Here is a 17104-nt window from a genome sequence, read left to right as displayed (position 1 = left end):
AGTAGAGGGGTCCAGTAGAGAGGGGAAGATCCGGTAGCGAGATACAGGGATCAGTAGCAAGGTTCCGGTCTGCTCCAGGTAGAAGCAACCAGCTGGAGGTTCCGACAGCAAGACAGGCTTGAAAGCATGTGGATACACAAGGCAGGTTGAACGAACGATGTGAGTGAGAACGCCGGCGGTTGAAATAGCCGCTCTGCGGCGCTCAGCGATGACATCATCTGTCTTAAAGGTGTATGCGTACCACCTAGTAGGAAAGGTGGGACGCATATTTGGAAGGAAATAAATTATTAAGGGTACCAGAGGTACCAGAATCTTACACTATACCACTTTGTTCACTTTTAAGCTCTTTGTGTAATTATTATATTTGCTGGGGTGGCGGGGGCGGGTTGAGAGGCCTAATTCTGGGCTTTTTTCAACCACTCCCCCACATAGGCCGGCACACTTAGTTGCAATTTTAATCGCAGTGTGTATATTGCAAACCTAATTTGCATTTCAGAACACCTGAGGAGTTGGGAAGGTCGAATTGACTGTCCTTGATGCCTAATCCTTAACCTCCCACCCCCTCACTTACCCCCAACCCCCACTCCCCCCCCTTTTTTTTTTCTTCCTTTTTTTCCCCCCTAAGCTGGCGATGGATGAAGTAAAGATAATTTCCCTAAATTCGAGAGGTCTCAATACACCGGAAAAAAGATGTATGCTCCTGTACGAATTGAAGCATTCTCATGCCAATATTGCCTTTATCCAGGAGACTCACTTCAGCAGTGACAAAACTCACACTCTATCTTGTCACATATCACTTAACTATTGACAGGGGGGGTCTCTATACTGCTGTCCAGCAGACTCTCATGGATATCCCAAGCCACCCTCCACGCTTGCTACCATATATGTACCTTATATTCATCAGGATGTTTTTATCACTCAAGCTATAAATGACCTCCTAGACTTCACTGAAGGTCAATTGATATTGGGCGGTTATTTTAATGTCCCTCTATTACCCTTAATGGATACTTCTTCAAGGGTGTCCACGGTCCTCCCTGCCTCCAGCAAACGTATAATGAATGCACTACATAAGGCCCAGCTGATGACATTTGGCGCTCGCAACATCCTGATGAGAAAAACTTTTAGATTCTATTCCTCACCACACAAAAGCTATTCCAGAATAGATTATTTTCTCATCCCACACCGACAGCTACATGCGATACGTCACTCCACTATTGGTGATATTACGTGATCAGACCATGCCCCCGTTTCAATAATCTATTCCCTATCAGAAGTCACCTCCTCTAAAGATTAGGAGGCTTAATGAAAACCGTCGACAGAACCCTGAGGTTCTGACAGATATTTCAAAAGAGCTCCAATCCTATTTGCAAACTAACGATCAAGCGGATTGTAATATAGGGATTTTATGGGAGGCACACAAATCTGTCATTAGAGGCTTACTTATCAAGCATGGCTCACGAATTAAGAGAACGCAACAAACAACTCATATCGCTCCTTGATAAACGTCAAGACCTTGAATCTTGACACAAACATGCCTCTGCTCCGATGTTGGAGTTAGAACTTATAAATATGCCAAAAATCACAGATCTCCTGCATTATAAAGCTAAAGCAGCATTACAATATTGTCGCAAAATGGAATACGAATCATGAGACAAATGTGGGAAACTGCTAGCTAAATCAGTGAGGGAACTTAAGCTAACAATGTACATTCCCCAATTAATATCTCCAGTGGCCTAAAAATGGTGCTACCTAAGCAAATCACCCAGGAATTTAGACAATTCTATTCCTCCTTGTATAACTTAACAAACAATACACACTCTCAAGCAGACATAGATGACTATATTAGGCCATCCCTACACTGCCGGCTGAAATCGGAGCTGACCTTGATGCTCCTATAACGCTAGAGGAGATCCGACAGGTGATTGGTAAAATGCAATCAGGGAAAACCCCCTGACCTGATGGCTTTACTCTACAATTCTACAAGACTCTACTACCGACGCTAGGCTCATACCGATACAGTCTTTCCCAGAGATACACTAAAAGCACACATCTCTGTCATCCCCAAAGAGGGGAAGGACCCAACTTCTTGCGGCAGCTATAGGCCCATCTCACTGTTAATTATTGATCTTAAAATATTCACAAAAGTATTAGCGACCTGACTAGCAGGACACCTCTCAAGCCTTACACATCTTGATCAGGTGGGCTTCATCCCCGCTAGGGAGGCCAGAGATAATACAACTAAAGTGCTTAATTTAATCCATATAGCCAACAAAACTCACATTCCCTGTGTCTTCTTAAACACTGATGCCGAGAAGGCATTTGACCAAGTTAATTGGAAGTTTATGTTCTTGGTTCTTAAGTACATTGGATTAGGAGACAAAATGATACAATGGATTGCTAAAATATACTCTAATCCAATAGCCCAGGTTAAGGCCAACTGAGTTCTCTCTGAAGCTTTCCCCATTGGGAATTGAATAAGACAGGGATGCCGTTATCCCCCCTCCTTTTTGCACTGTCATTACAACCTTTTCTCTGTAAGGTCCGACTTAACCCAGACATCCAGGGACTACCCGTAGGGGATAGCCAATGCAAAATTTCTGCATATGGTAATGATCTCCACTTTTCACTGAAGAATCCTGTAGTTTCACTTCCAAATTTACTACGAGAATTTGATCAATATGGAGCTCTTTCTAACTTGAAAATAAACTTTAGCAAATCGGATGCCATTGGGGTGGGGATTTCTTCCCCCTCTTATCAACCTTACGATCAAGTTTCAAAATTAAGTGGACTGAGTCAGTGTTGAAATACCTGGGAACATATATCCCTTTGAAATTATCTAGAGTATACAAACTTAACTTCCCACCTCTAATAACCTCTACCCGCATTTTACTTCAGAAATGGCACATGGGTTTACACTTCTGGTTTGGCAGATGCAATCAGCTGAAAATGTGTATCTTACCAAAAAATCTGTACTTATTAATAGCTCTACCAATCAAGATTCCCCCTCAATATTTTAAAACGGTACATTCCCTTTTCATTAAATTTATTTGTACAAATAATAAACCTCGACTCTCATGCTGGCACCTCACTCTATCTAAAGACTGGGAAGGATTGGTACTACCTGACATTCTGGAGTATTATAAGGCAACACACTTGAGCAGAATAATCGATTGGCGCTGACACCATGGCAATAAACTTTGGATACACATAGAACAGGCAAAAATGGAAATTCTGCTAAAAAGTGCATTATGGTGCTACCAAAATTTACCTCTGAAGCTGAAATCGCACCTATTATTGGGTATTACGTTACAAATTAGCCACAAAGCATGTATGCAAAATTTACTCATATCCCCCAACTCCCTATTATTCCCTATCATAGAGAACCCTCAGTTTACCCCAGACCTTAGGTCTTCTGAACAATTTGCTTTATCTAAGTCGGATTCTTAATCTTAGGTAAATGGCCTTCTATAGTGACGTTGACAAGTAACGAGGGGCCTTATAAACTCCCTTTTTGACAGGCTCTCCAACTACACCATTTTCTACATTCCATTCCGAACCCTGAGAGTTTTGATCGACGACTAACAACACTTGAGGAGTACTGTTCAAACACAGGTAATCTCTTACAGACACTATCCAAAACATACAGCCTACTAACTACCCCGCTCAAACAACCTTGTCTACCACGTATAAAGAAATGGGAAACCAAATTACATTGTACATTTACACCAGCTCAAATACAAAACATTATCAAATTCTCCCTCAAACCATCCATCTGCACAAAAATTCAAGAAACCAACTTTAAAATATTGACTCACCCCCCATAAACTACACAAATACTATCCAAACACCATGGATGGCGGAATGCTGCTCCATATTTTCTGGTCCTGCCTTAAATTGCTACATTACTAGACAGAAGAAAAATCTATAATTCAGAGATTTACAGAGTATAAAATTATTGATGACCCAGCCTTTTTTCTTCTGCATGTTTCTAGCATCCCCGCGTATGTTTATAAACTGTCTGTTGTCCGCCACCTATTAAATGCCGCCAAATTATGTACTCCTCTTCTTTGGAAGACTCAACTACCACCTACCATTGCAAACTAGCTATACAAAGTAGAAGACATAAATAAAATGGAAGACATGATACTTACTGTGCAGCATAAACAAGAGCAATACCATAAAATGTGGGGACTTTGGAATCTATTTATTCTCTCGGATGAGGGAACAAAGCTGTTAAACTGATAAAATATTTTCCAGAGGGAGAAGAGAACAACTCTGACTGCCAGAATCCGTCGCCAGCTTCCCCATTACCCTCTGCCCTACCCCTTCTTTTTCTCCCCCCCCCCTTTTTTTGCCCTATTCCCCCCACCCTATCCTAATCATTAGAAATAGCTCTACCGATCAAGATTCCCCCATTAGAAAAGGGAAGGTACAGAGAGGGGAGGGAGAGAAACAATTGGAGAGGAGAAAGAGTGGAATGCAAAAAACTGAATTTTTATTGACCCATACCTTCTCCAGAATACTGAGGATACCCACTCATGGATGTATTCATTGATGATTTCAGTTTCTTCAGATTTTCTTGCAGTTAAATATAATGTATACCACTGGTTGTACTACATGGTATGTATGTCGCTCTCTCTCTTTCCTTACCTGATTCTTATGTAACGACTGTTATGCTTTGATTCAGCTCTTCCTGGGTCTCAATAAAGTTATTTTTGGAAATAAAAAGAATTGATGTGAACGTAGGGTTAATGCTCTTTTGTTTTGCTCTAAAATTGACTGCCGTCTATCTTTCCACACCTGTTTGGTTCACATCCAATCATGCCCACCTACCTACACCCTGAATTGAAATGTGAACCCGCCCTCATGCTAGGGGTGGGTGCTAAACTCCCATACCTGTAGTCCTCTATGAATGCCCCAAACATTTCTGATATTTTTCACAACTTCGTCCTGTCTCCTCTCTAGGATGGGGTAGCTGAAAGGACAAGCCCCCAGCAGAGGGAGCGTTGTCCTTCTTCTGAGTCCAGCACATGCACATTGTGCTCCTTGCTGAGCAGATGAGCTTAGTGGCTGCAACAGGAAAGAGAGCATTGCAGCTGCTGAGGTTATCTACAGCACCAAAAGATATCGATACACATGTGCGGGGCTCAGATGGACAGCGCTTGTCCTAACAGATGGTCCATCCCAGAGAGGAGGTCAGGGTGAAGCTGTGAAAAAATCTGAAATATTTGGGGCAGGCTTGTCCAAAAAAATTAGCCTTTAGAACCTAATTGTTTACCAGAAATACTGTGATTTGAACATTTGTTGTAAATAGATTACTGCGCTTTCAAAAAGAAGGAACAATCAGGGGAATTCAATAAAACAGTTTCATTACTTTTCTGGTGGTATGGCCCCTTTAATGTGGCCTTCACCTAATTGATCAAAATCTTGTGCCAGTTTTGGCAGAAGTACCAACATACACACTAGATTCAGGTAGTTTTTCCTACCACCCCTTTTAGAATCTGTCACTATGGCTGCAACAGATTCTGAAAAAATTACCACCAGTTTGCAGATACAGTAAGGAAACACATAACATCTGCATGCAATGCAGGCATCACATCGCCTCCTCACCACCTGTCAAATGCCCCTGAAAAGTGATCTGATCTGGGATAGCTTTTTAGAAGCTTGGCAGCTTAGTCTCTTTTCCTTCTCACTGTAAAAATGATGTACAATTAAGGATTATCCTATAATATATTGTTTGCATATACAAGGCAAAATTAACACAACACGTATATTTGTTGACTAATTAATTCAGAAATATTCTGCCACTAAGCCGTAACGCCACTTTTTCCTTCGGAAAATTAATTTGGGCCTCAAAGCCTTTGTCACAATCAGTCAGCATTATAATGCAGACGTGACCGATGATTATTCAGTGTGGCTGGCATGTAATAATACATGTTTTGTTTAATTACACTGGCATGTCTAATTTATCCATGACTTGAGTGTTTACAGAATGAAATGGATTCATTATGTTAATATAGTAACAGATTATAGCATCTAGTTTCAAGAGAACAAGCAAAAAGCCTGAAAGAAGATTTATGTTGCGCTTGACAGCTGTCATTTTCTGTAGTCAACATTGGTATTGTTTTCACCTATAAGCACTAATTCACTGAAGTCATTGTAGCTTTAAACAAATGAAATTAGAGCATAGTAAAAAAAAGAATACAATTACCAACTGTGCACAGTATTTATTTTATTTTTAAACAGCTTATTTCACAAGTCTTCTGCCTGGAATGACTTTTAAAGTTTATCTTCTACATTCAAATGTTAACCAAAAGCAATGTAAACAATCTTGCCTGAATTGATAAATCAATCCGTCATAACAGAAGAGCTAAAATACCTATGCTTCTAAAAAAAAGGAAGCTTGGGGCTACCCCCAGGGCTGGTCGTGTGACTAAAGCCAGCCGTACATAGACCAAAATTTGACCGGTTCAGCGGGGACTGGCCAAATTTCGATCTATGTATGGGCAAGGAGGTTGTACAGAACCACCCTGTTGGATTTTCCCACTCGATCAGTAGTGCTAATCAGTCTATTTTGACAGTGTTGAAGTCTCAAGCTAAGCAAGGAGGATTCCACCATCCACATCAAGTGTGTGGATTGGGGAATGGAGTCATCTATGAACTGCCTAAAAATCTAGGTACTTTATTTGAACATACACTATATTGTCAAAAGTATTCGGACGCCTGCCTTTACACGCGCATGAACTTTAATGGCATCCCAGTCTCAGTTCCTAGGGTTCATTATTGAGTTGGTCCACCCTTTGCAGCTATAACAGTTTTCAACTCTTCTGGAAAGGCTGTCCACGAGGTTCAGGAGTGTGTCTATGGGAATGTTTGACCATTCTTCCAGAAGCGCATTTGTGAGGTCAGGCACTGATGTTGGACGTGAAGGCATGGTTCTTATTTTCCGCTCTAATTTATCCCAAAGGTGTTCTGTCGGGTTGAGGTGCAGACCAGTCAAGTTTTTCCACCCCAAACTCCATGTCTTTATGGACCTTGCTTTGTACACTGGTCCAAATCATTTGGTGGAGGGGGATCATGGTGTGTAGTTGTTTTTTAGGAGTTGAGCTTTTCCCCTTAGTTCTAGTGAAGGGAACTCCTAAGGCGTCAGCAGCATACCAGGACATTTTGGAAAATTTCATGCTCCCAACTTTGTGGGAACAGTTTGGGGATGGCCCCTTCCTGTTCCAACATGACTGCGCTGCGCACCAGTGCAAAAAGCAAGGTTCATACCGACATGGATGAGCAAGTTTGGGGGGGGAAAGGAACTTGAAAGGCCTGACCTCAACCTGATAGAACACCTTTGGGATGAATTAGTGTGGAGACTGCAAGCCAGGCCTTCTTGTACAACATCAGTGCCTGATCTTACAAATGCGCTTCTGGAAGAATGGTCAAACATTCCCATAGACACACTCCTAAACCTTGTGGACAGCCTTCCCAGAGGAGTTGAAGCTGTTATAGCTACAAAGGGTGGGCCAACTCAATATCGAACCCTACGGACAAAGATTGGGATGCTTTTAAAGTTCATGTGCATGTAAAGGCAGGTGTTCCAATACTTTTGACAAAATAGTGTATATCTTTATTTCACTTGGGGTATCGGAGTTCGAAATGGCTAATCGTCCCTGTCATATGACCAATGCTTTTTGTCACATGAATGACATAGAAAGATGCCCACAGCAGCATTTTCTCTTACTTTTTATTTATCCATCCCTTTAGGACTATTGAGAACTTAAGCACAAAGATCTCACCAATAGATATACTAAACTGTCAGGTGGTCTAACTTTTCAGTATCTACAAAAAAGAAAAAAATATAAAATATAAACCGTGAGTGGACTAGCCTTTGGCTAGTTTGGATATTGATAATACATACCCATGATCAGAAAATCTTCACTAAACACTATGGGCCAAATGGGCTGTTTAAGCAAGGAGGGGGGAGGGGGGAGGGGGGGGGGAATTCCCTTGCAAAGTAGTGATTGTGGCAAAAAATCACTTTCCAAAGAATACCAAAATCAAAAGAAAAAAAAAAGGATTTTTCTTTCACATGATTGAATGATAAAGTTCAGCAGAGCATCACTTCACCTTCACTAAGCTAATGGAAAGTTCACTTGCAAAGTGAACAGCATTTTACCAAACCCCTATGGGTTGGATTGGTTAAAAATAAATAACCAGTAGTAGAAAGCGTGAGCAAAACAGATTACCCTATTGGTCTGCTAAAGTATCTGCTCATGTTTATTGCATACACCATGGTCCAATTTGAGGTGTGCATAAAACATCCAAGTAATGACATTTTGTACCTTATATTCCGATCAGGTGCACTAAGGAATATTAAAGTAGAACTAAAGGCAAAACTTTTTTATTTTGATGGAGTGGAGAGGGATTAGACCACCTGTCAGTGGTTTTTATTGCTGCCTGTGCCCCTGTTAAGGAGATTCATCCTCTCTATTTGTCCTGTTTATTATTATCATTGAAAGTGAAAGTAAAAGAAAATCCCAAGTTTTGGGTTGTCCCCAGAAAAGTAATAGCAGGGAAATCTTCCAATGGGGACACTAGATCTGGTGGCCTAGGGGACTTCAAGGAATTCCCTTAAAGCGGAGTTCCGGGCACAAAATTCAATTTCTAATAATTACTGCATTGTATTCCTTACTCTCCGCTGAGTCAGAATTGGATATTCCCATAGTTTTTTTTTTTTCACTTACCTGTTTACAGAGGTTTGTATACTCACCTTTCAAAGGACTTCCTCCCTCCTGTGCCTCGGCTCTCCTCGTCACTTCCTGCCGCAATGCGTCCTGGGAGCTCTTCCTCGGCCCTCCCATGATGCACTTTGCAGTCACATGGGCGGCCGACCACTGTTCTCATTTCTTGACTCCCAGGCCTACGCCCACTGGAATCAGGAAGAAGGGAAGACATTTCCCCACAACGGACTCGGCAATCCACAACAAAGATGGCGCCGCACATCAGAAATTATATAAAGTAAGATTTTATTCTTGCAAACTCATTATTTCACCATTCTAACCAGGATTAGCGGATGTATCGATGTGTAAGGGTGATTGTTAGGGGGAGATTGAAAAAAAAAAAACGATTCTGTGCCCGGAACTCCGCTTTAATTTGTAGGGTTTTTCTCCCACCTTCCTGTTTGGCTATGAGACAGGAAGTGAAGGGAAATATTTGAAATGGGACCCAGATGGTGGGAAAAAAAAATCTGACGGGTTTTAACCCTTCCTTTCTCTATCCAAAATAAAAAAAAAAACGTTTTTCCTATGTTTTTTTTTTTTGGTCTATCTGTCTTCCATTTTCACCTGCTGATCTGGTCAGTAAGTTTGTTGTATCATGTATGGCCAGCCTATTACTGGCCATACATGATACAATTTTCTGTACAATTTTCTTGAAATTTACCTTCAAATATAGTATATACGAAGGCCTGCCTAATTGGATACAAATGAAAGTGTTGTTCAGCTTTGACCTCACATTATGTGGTTTGTGGTAGAGCTGACAGAAAATTGTACAACAAAGGTTGAACATGTATGGCCAGCCTTATACATCATATTGTACTGTACTGTTTGATTCATTGCAATCTATATGTAAACTTATACATCTTACTGTATCGTATTGTTTATCACATGACTTGATCATTTTTACCACCTCTCACTACGTTGGTTACACCATAAGTGTTATTCTATATACACCCTTATTTGCACTATCCACACCTCTGTACTCCTCTGCTTGAACCATAGTCTAAAACTGTGTATTATTTACACCAATAAAACACATTCTATTTGACAAACTCGTGGTTTCATTATCCATCCTCAAAAGGCTCTCTTTTTGTCTACTGGCCCCTTCCAGTATAGCTTTTTTTCTGCCCATTTAATTTGGGTACAGCATCACACGACCGCACAATTGTCAGTTAAAGTAACACAGTGCCGTATCGCAAAAAATGGCCTGGTCATAAAGGGGGGTAAATCTACCGGAGCTGAAGTGGTTAAAGTGTTTATAAATGCAAACCAAAGAAAAGCAAGCTTCTCATCAAAAAGCTAGCTGCTAAAAGCTAATTCTATAGCAGCTGCAGCTGCAAAAATGTCCAATGTGCAGGATGCCTAAGTGTATCTATAGTAAGGTGACCAGATTTTTAAAATGAAATCCAGGGACATATTTTTTTTTTTATTGCCAAATGGTACAGGACTGCATAATAAACAGAGCGCTGGGCACAGAACTGCATAACAAACAGAGCACTAGGCACAGGACTGCATAACACACATAGCACTGGGCACAAGACTGCATAATACACAGAGCACTGGGCACAGGACTGCATAATACACAGAGCGCTGGGCACAGGACTGCATAATACACAGAGCGTTGGGCACAGGACTGTATATTACACAGAGTGCTGGGTACAGGAGTGCATAACGCACAGAGTGCTGGGCACAGAACTGCATAACACACATAGCACTGGGCACAAGACTGCATAATACACAGAGCACTGGGCACAGGACTGCATAATACACAGAGCGCTGGGCACAGGACTGCATAATACACAGAGCGTTGGGCACGGGATTGTATATTACACAGAGTGCTGGGTACAGGAGTGCATAACGCACAGAGTGCTGGGCACAGAACTGCATAACACACAGAGTGCTGGGTACAGGACTGCATAATACACAGAGCGCTGGGCACAGGACTGCATAATACACAGAGCGTTGGGCACAGGATTGTATATTACACAGAGTGCTGGGTACAGTAGTGCATAACGCACAGAGTGCTGGGCACAGAACTGCATAACACACAGAGCGCTGGGTACAGGACTACATATTACACAGAGCGCCTGGTACAGGAATACATAATACACAGAACGCTGGGCACAGGACTGCATAATACAAAGAGTGCTGGGTACAGGACTACATAATACACAGAGCGCTGGGCACAGGACTAAATATTATACAGGAGGGTGTTAGGCATAGAAGGCAGGATTCAGAGGTTTGCTATGCACAGAGGACACTTCTGCCCCCTACCTCCATAGCTCACCTCTGCACCCTCATCTCACAGATTATCTCTGCAGCCACCTCTTAGCACTTTACCCCACAACAGCTAAACTCTCCATCTCTCCATGCATCTGCATCAGTTCTGACCCCTGCTCCCCCACTGCCCTCACCTGTGTACAAACAGACCCCTCTCCATCTGCTCACCTACACGTCTCAATCCTCCACACAGTCAATTGTTGGCTCTGCCTCTCCTTCAATGAACAGCAGCAGGATTGGCAGTGAGATCGTCCAGCAAGGGGTGTCGACATCCAAGCCACCAGGCTGTTTCTCAGTCAGCATAGGATGCCCTGTCTACGTTAACCAGGCCCTGAATCCGGGGACAAAACCAGGGACAGACATGGTCCAGGGACAGTGTCCTCAGTCCAGGGACTGGTCTGGTCGGGACATCTGGTCAGCCTAATCTATAGCTTTTGAGGTGATCAAATAGTATCTACTCTTTAATCGTCTCTGGGACTAGCCGGCTGCACCATCAGCGTAAACGGTAAGCCAAAGAAACACCAGTGAGCGGATGGAGGAGGAGAGTCCCCTCCTGCTGCTTCTGAAAGCATTCCAGCGGCTCATGAGCCGCTCAGAATGCCTTGATGAGAAAGTCAGCTGCCAGCTGTAAAAATTATACAATGGGTATTTGCTAATGTCTTCAGCCATAATCCCGGTAAACCACTTAAAAGCTGCTACGTATGTATACGTATTGGGGTCCTAAAGTGGTTTTAAAGCTGGGTGGGCAGAACCTGAAAGGGATTCAGAGACACTGCTCCCAATTTGATTGACAGCAGGCAATGGGCGGATCCATAACCAACAGATAACCTGTTATTGGCTATATAATCCACCCATTGCGTGCTGTCAATCACAAGGAGAGAGCAGATCTGGGGATAAACTAGTCCCTCAGCTCCCCCATCGGGCTCAGCCCACTATCAGCATGACTTGCTGTTAAGGACAATTTCAGCTTTGGAACCTTCTAACAACAAGTGAAGCAAGGGGATAGTGACATCAAACATGCCACTCTGCTACACAGCGTACAGAGACAGGCATTCTGTCTGTCTCTGTATGCCAACTTACAGTTGGTCTTTATTAGCTCACCTACCTTACCAGTCTCATTATGTATGAACTGCAGGTAATTATTTTTGAATTTGGTATAGTATCTGCTGCTCCCAAAGCTGGTGACGGGGATTTTTGAACCTGGCCAGTGGAGGCCGGTACGTTGGGGGCGCAGGGGCGCCGCCCCCCCATCCATGCATCCGGCCCCCTAATCTGCATGCAGGGGCGCCGGATGCATGGAGTTCAATGGGGCTTTTTTTTTGGCATCACCTGATTAGAGCCAGAGGCTCTAATAGCGCGATGCAAAGGGTGGAGCCGGGGCACAGAGCAGTGCGCCCCGAGCCCACCCATTGTGTGACAATAGCGAATGAAAATTCGCTATTGGCACATGGATCCTCCTCCTGGCCAAACAGGGAGTGCGTAACCCCATGCCATTGGCCGAGGAGGAGGCGGGAGCGGGAGGAAGCGAGGAGACGCGCCACCGGGGGATTGAAGAGAAGCCGGCCGCCGGGACACTGAGGAGAAGGCGCCGCCGCGACAGTGCTCCAGGGCTCCAGGTAAGTGCACTGGTCTGGGGGGGGGCACACTGCATTGAAGGGGGCACGCACGCACGCTGGTCTCTGCATGTATGCTGGTCACTGCATTGAAGGGGGCATGTATGCTGGTCACTACATTGACAGGGGGCATGTACGCTGGTCAATGCATTGAAAGGGGGCATGTATGCTGGTCACTGCATTGAAAGGGGGCATGTACGCTGGTCACTGCATTGAAAGGGGGCATGTATGCTGGTCACTGCATTGAAAGGGGCATAAACGCTGGTCACTGCATTGAAGGGGGGCATGTATGCTGGTCACTGCATTGAAGAGGGCATGTACGCTGGTCACTGCATTGAAAGGGGGCATGTACGCTGGTCACTACATTGAAAGGGGGCATGTACGCTGGTCACTGCATTGAAAGGGGCATAAACGCTGGTCACTGCATTGAAAGGGGGCATGTATGCTGGTCACTGCATTGAAGAGGGCATGTACGCTGGTCACTGCATTGAAAGGGGGCATGTACGCTGGTCACTACATTGAAAGGGGGCATGTACGCTGGTCACTGCATTGAAAGGGGGCATGCACGCTGGTAACTGCATTGAAAGGGGCATGTATGCTGGTCACTGCATTGAAAGGGGGCATGTACGCTGGTCACTGCATTGAAGGGGGCATGCTGGTCACTGTTTTGAAGGGGGCACGCTGGTCACTGTTTTGAAGAGGGCACACTGGTCACTGTGCATTGAAAGGGGGCACGCTGGTCACTGTGCATTGAAAGGGGGGTCACTGTGCATTGAAAGGGGGCACGCTGGTCTCTCTGTATTGAAAGGGGGCACGCTGGTCTCTCTGCATTGAAAGGGGGCACACTATACCTTAATTACTGAAGGCCCTTTCACACTTTTGCGACCTCAAAGTCACACAATTTTTTACAGTGTTTTTTGCCGCAAAGCAATGCCTATTACATTTTTCTGTTTGCGCCCCCCTCCCCCCCAAAAAATTTGAGCACCAGCCGCCACTGAACCTGGCACAAGGCCATTTTAAAGGGCCATGCTGCCAGAAAAGTGGCACTTATACATTTTATTGAATTTCCCTGACTGTGTTTATTTTTTTGGAAACCAAAATCTATGAAAATGTCTCTCACCAATCAAAACTATGCATTCAAATTAACACTACACAAATAACCTCTTTCCAAGTTACAGGGTTTAGGCATGCCACTAAAATATTGCATTGACAGCAAAGGCTTTTTCAAGGCTAAGCAATGGTATGTACTCCCATAACCCAGTCAACAAGTAATGAGGATTTACCATGTAAAATGTTGGCAAACATCACTTGTTCCATTAGACCGGGGCATTTCAGTATACAGCCAGCAGTCGGGTCTACAATAAAACAGAATGTGTAAAATGTTTGCAATCTGAATACATCTATTTACTATAACAATCTTCTTTTCAAATGTATCACAGTAAAAACAGAGATTTGTGATCCAATGCAGTGAAAGCTGACAACCATTAATATTGCCCTGCAAACAGCAGCCTATCAAACATTATCTTCCTGAAAAACAGTGCTGTATACTAATGAAGTCTAAGCTTGTGTTGCTGCAAACCATTGCTCTAAACTTTGTTTAAGGTGCAAGTATAGAAAAACTAAAATATATATATCCCTAGTTTAATAGTGGAATGTCTCAATATGTGTAGTACAGAATAATTTATATATTTCATAATGCACCATAATTCTTTGTAAAACCAAGAAAAATGTACTTAGCCAATAAAAATATATAAACAATATTCACATAAAGGTAGGTTTAATATAAACAGTATATACATAATATTACTATATATATATATATATATATATATATATATATATATATACACTGTATATATGCAGACAACATTATTTTTGTTTATTATGATGTTTAATTGCTTTCATGAAATCTCCTGTATTACCAGGTGATGGGAAAGGAGTTTGACAGAAGAAAACGACGAGAAGAGGAAGAGGAGAAGAAAAGGAGAGGAAGACGAGAGGAAGAGGAGAAGAAGAGGAAAAGAGGAGAAGAGGAAAAGAAGAGGGAGAGAAGAGAAAGAGAAGAGGAGAGGAGAGGAGAGGAAGAGAAGAAGACGAGGAAGAGGAAGGGGAGAAGAAGAGAAGAGGAGAGAAAGAGTAGAGTAGAGTAGAGTAGAGTAGAGTAGAGTAGAGTAGAGTAGAGTAGAGTAGAGTACTTAATATTTTCATAAGGAACATAAAACATAAATATAGTTCACGCTATCACTAGAGAATTATTTATCAGTTCAGTATACCCCAGACTGTTCTATGTACCTAATTTTCTAACATATGGAGGTCAAAGAACAGTAGTGGAGTGCATTATGATTTCCCATAGGGTAGTCTGAGTTTAAGTGAACATCCAGTCATTTGAAGAATATGTTTTGATGCTGGACCTGAATACAGGTTTACTCCATCTAATTTTACACATTAGTAATTCAAACCCAGCTTCACTTCATGTTATTTCAAGTCACGTCATACAGTATCATGCCCCATGTACCATACAGCCACCCTTTAGAATGTGCATTATTATTCCTCAACTGTTACAGAAACTGTATCACAAGAACAGAATAATAAACATAGTGTATATATAAAGACTTTACCTTGCTCTCCAGGCAGCTTCTTTCTCAGTTCTTTTACTCAAATTGCCATCCTCTCCTATACATTGTCATCCATTTGGCTTGTCGTCCTCTGAAAGTGATCATTTAATGGCACTAAAATCCTCAGTATCAAATGAGGATTAGGAGGGAGAAATAGGAATGTGATTGCTGCACAAGCAAGGCACAGATTGTTGATAAATGAGTCTGCTCTTTGCTCTGCCTACAGTAATGTCACAGTCTTATATTTGGCTTTGATCCATGCTAGTGATATTGCCCTAAATCCACTGAGGTATTAACTGAAGCAGAACAGATTGTTCAGCGTGACTTGCCATGTGTTTTGATATATGATGACTCGATTGCTGGAAAAAAAAAAGAAAAAGAAGAGCAATACCACGTATGACTATTTCCTATGTGCTAAATATAAAATGTACAATTTCATGATCAGACCTCATTGATGCTTAGATGACCAGACACAATTTAGTAACGCCTTTATGATTCAGTTAACTTTACAATAACTCTGGCTGGGACTAATATGCCTACCGAAATACATCGTACATTTTTTTTTCCATATAAGAATTTGAATTTGGTCTGGTAAATACCAGAATAAATACCAGACTCATGGTTTTCATTATAGGCTGACAAATGGACAAATGTAAAATGTATTAACCACTTTAGGACCCGAGGATTTTCCTGCTTTACGTCCAGGCCACTTTTTGCAACTTGGCACTGTGCGAATTTAACTGACAATTGCGCGGTCGTGCAACGCTGTACCCAAACGAAATTGACGTCCTTTTTTTCCCACAAACAGAGCTTTCTTTTGGTGGTATTTGAACACCTCTGCACTTTTCATTTTTTGCAATATTAATAAAAAAAGAGCGACAATTTTGAAAAAATAACAATATTTCTCTGTCGCTCATTGACAGACGTAGTCCTCCTTGATTAATATCAACTCGGGTTATACTGCCCTCTACAGGAGTAGGACTAGACAGGAAAGAAAACGTTCTGGCCACACCTTAGGGGCAGTCCCAGAGGGTATATCCTCTCTCTCTCTGCTACAGCAAATCAGTTTTTTCTGTCTAGTTAGGAGTAAGGACCTAGATGCCTTGCTAGGATCTTCGGTCCTGGCAGGATTTTTTTCTTAGAAAGATTTTTTTTTTTTTTAGACAGCTTTTTTCTCCAGTGTTCCTGTGAGATCTTCAAGCAAGCAAGCTGGAACTGGGCGACGGGCTGGATGTTGAGATCCAGTGGTCACCCCAGTTCAGCCTACGAGCGCGTGCAGGCCATAGCTCCGCGCTGGGTCGGCCGCGACATAGTCCCACTGGACGGGGACTGACCCTGCGAGTTAAACGTCTCGCCTGGACGCCAATGACAAACAGAGTCACGGCGTCCGTATTGGTCGACAGCCCCCCCACCCCGGTGGAGAGGGGTTCTGTCAGGAGTTGGCACCCGCCTGGTTCCGGTATGGTGAGTATAATGTTCCCCCCTCTCCCCCCTGCCGGGTTTGTGGTGGATGCGGGCCCCTCTCTGGGATGGTAGGATGGGTCTCCCCTCTATCCTATAACAGTCACAGATCCCCCAATTTGAGTGTGATTTTTTGTGAATAGAAACCAGGAGGCTTGGTTTGGGAGCTGACTATCTAAAATCATTGTAAAACTGTAAGGGTGACTGAAGTCAGTGGCAGTACTAAAAGGGCATTACTATTGAAGTAAAAGGTATCCTACCTGTTAGAGTGTGTACACAGGCCGATGCCTATGCCTGAGTTACTGCAGTCCAGATCGCCATTCCTCCAGCAACCGGTCACTTCCACGGGCTGCACAGCCTCCCGACG

At 42.9% G+C, this 17104-nt stretch overlaps 1 protein-coding gene across 1 annotated transcript in view; it reads right to left on the bottom strand.

The window, feature by feature from the left end:
• Window positions 1-15457, bottom strand: part of NYX (nyctalopin) — a 39354-nt gene extending 23897 nt beyond the window's left edge. The window contains exons 1-2 of the mRNA XM_082247354.1: window positions 15280-15457; window positions 13945-14016 (exon numbers count right to left, since the gene is read on the bottom strand). Of these exons, the coding sequence (XP_082103480.1) occupies window positions 13945-13978 (34 nt within the window). The 5' untranslated portion in view covers window positions 13979-14016; window positions 15280-15457. The remainder of the gene's footprint in view (window positions 1-13944; window positions 14017-15279) is intronic.
• Window positions 15458-17104: the final 1647 nt, after the last annotated feature.

This window comes from Pelophylax lessonae, assembly GCF_965119305.1.
Source record: "Pelophylax lessonae genome assembly, chromosome: 2".
Classification (NCBI taxonomy): Eukaryota; Metazoa; Chordata; class Amphibia; order Anura; family Ranidae; genus Pelophylax; species Pelophylax lessonae.
The sequence above is the reverse complement of the archived record's forward strand: the minus strand, read 5'-3'. Positions and strand labels throughout refer to the sequence as shown.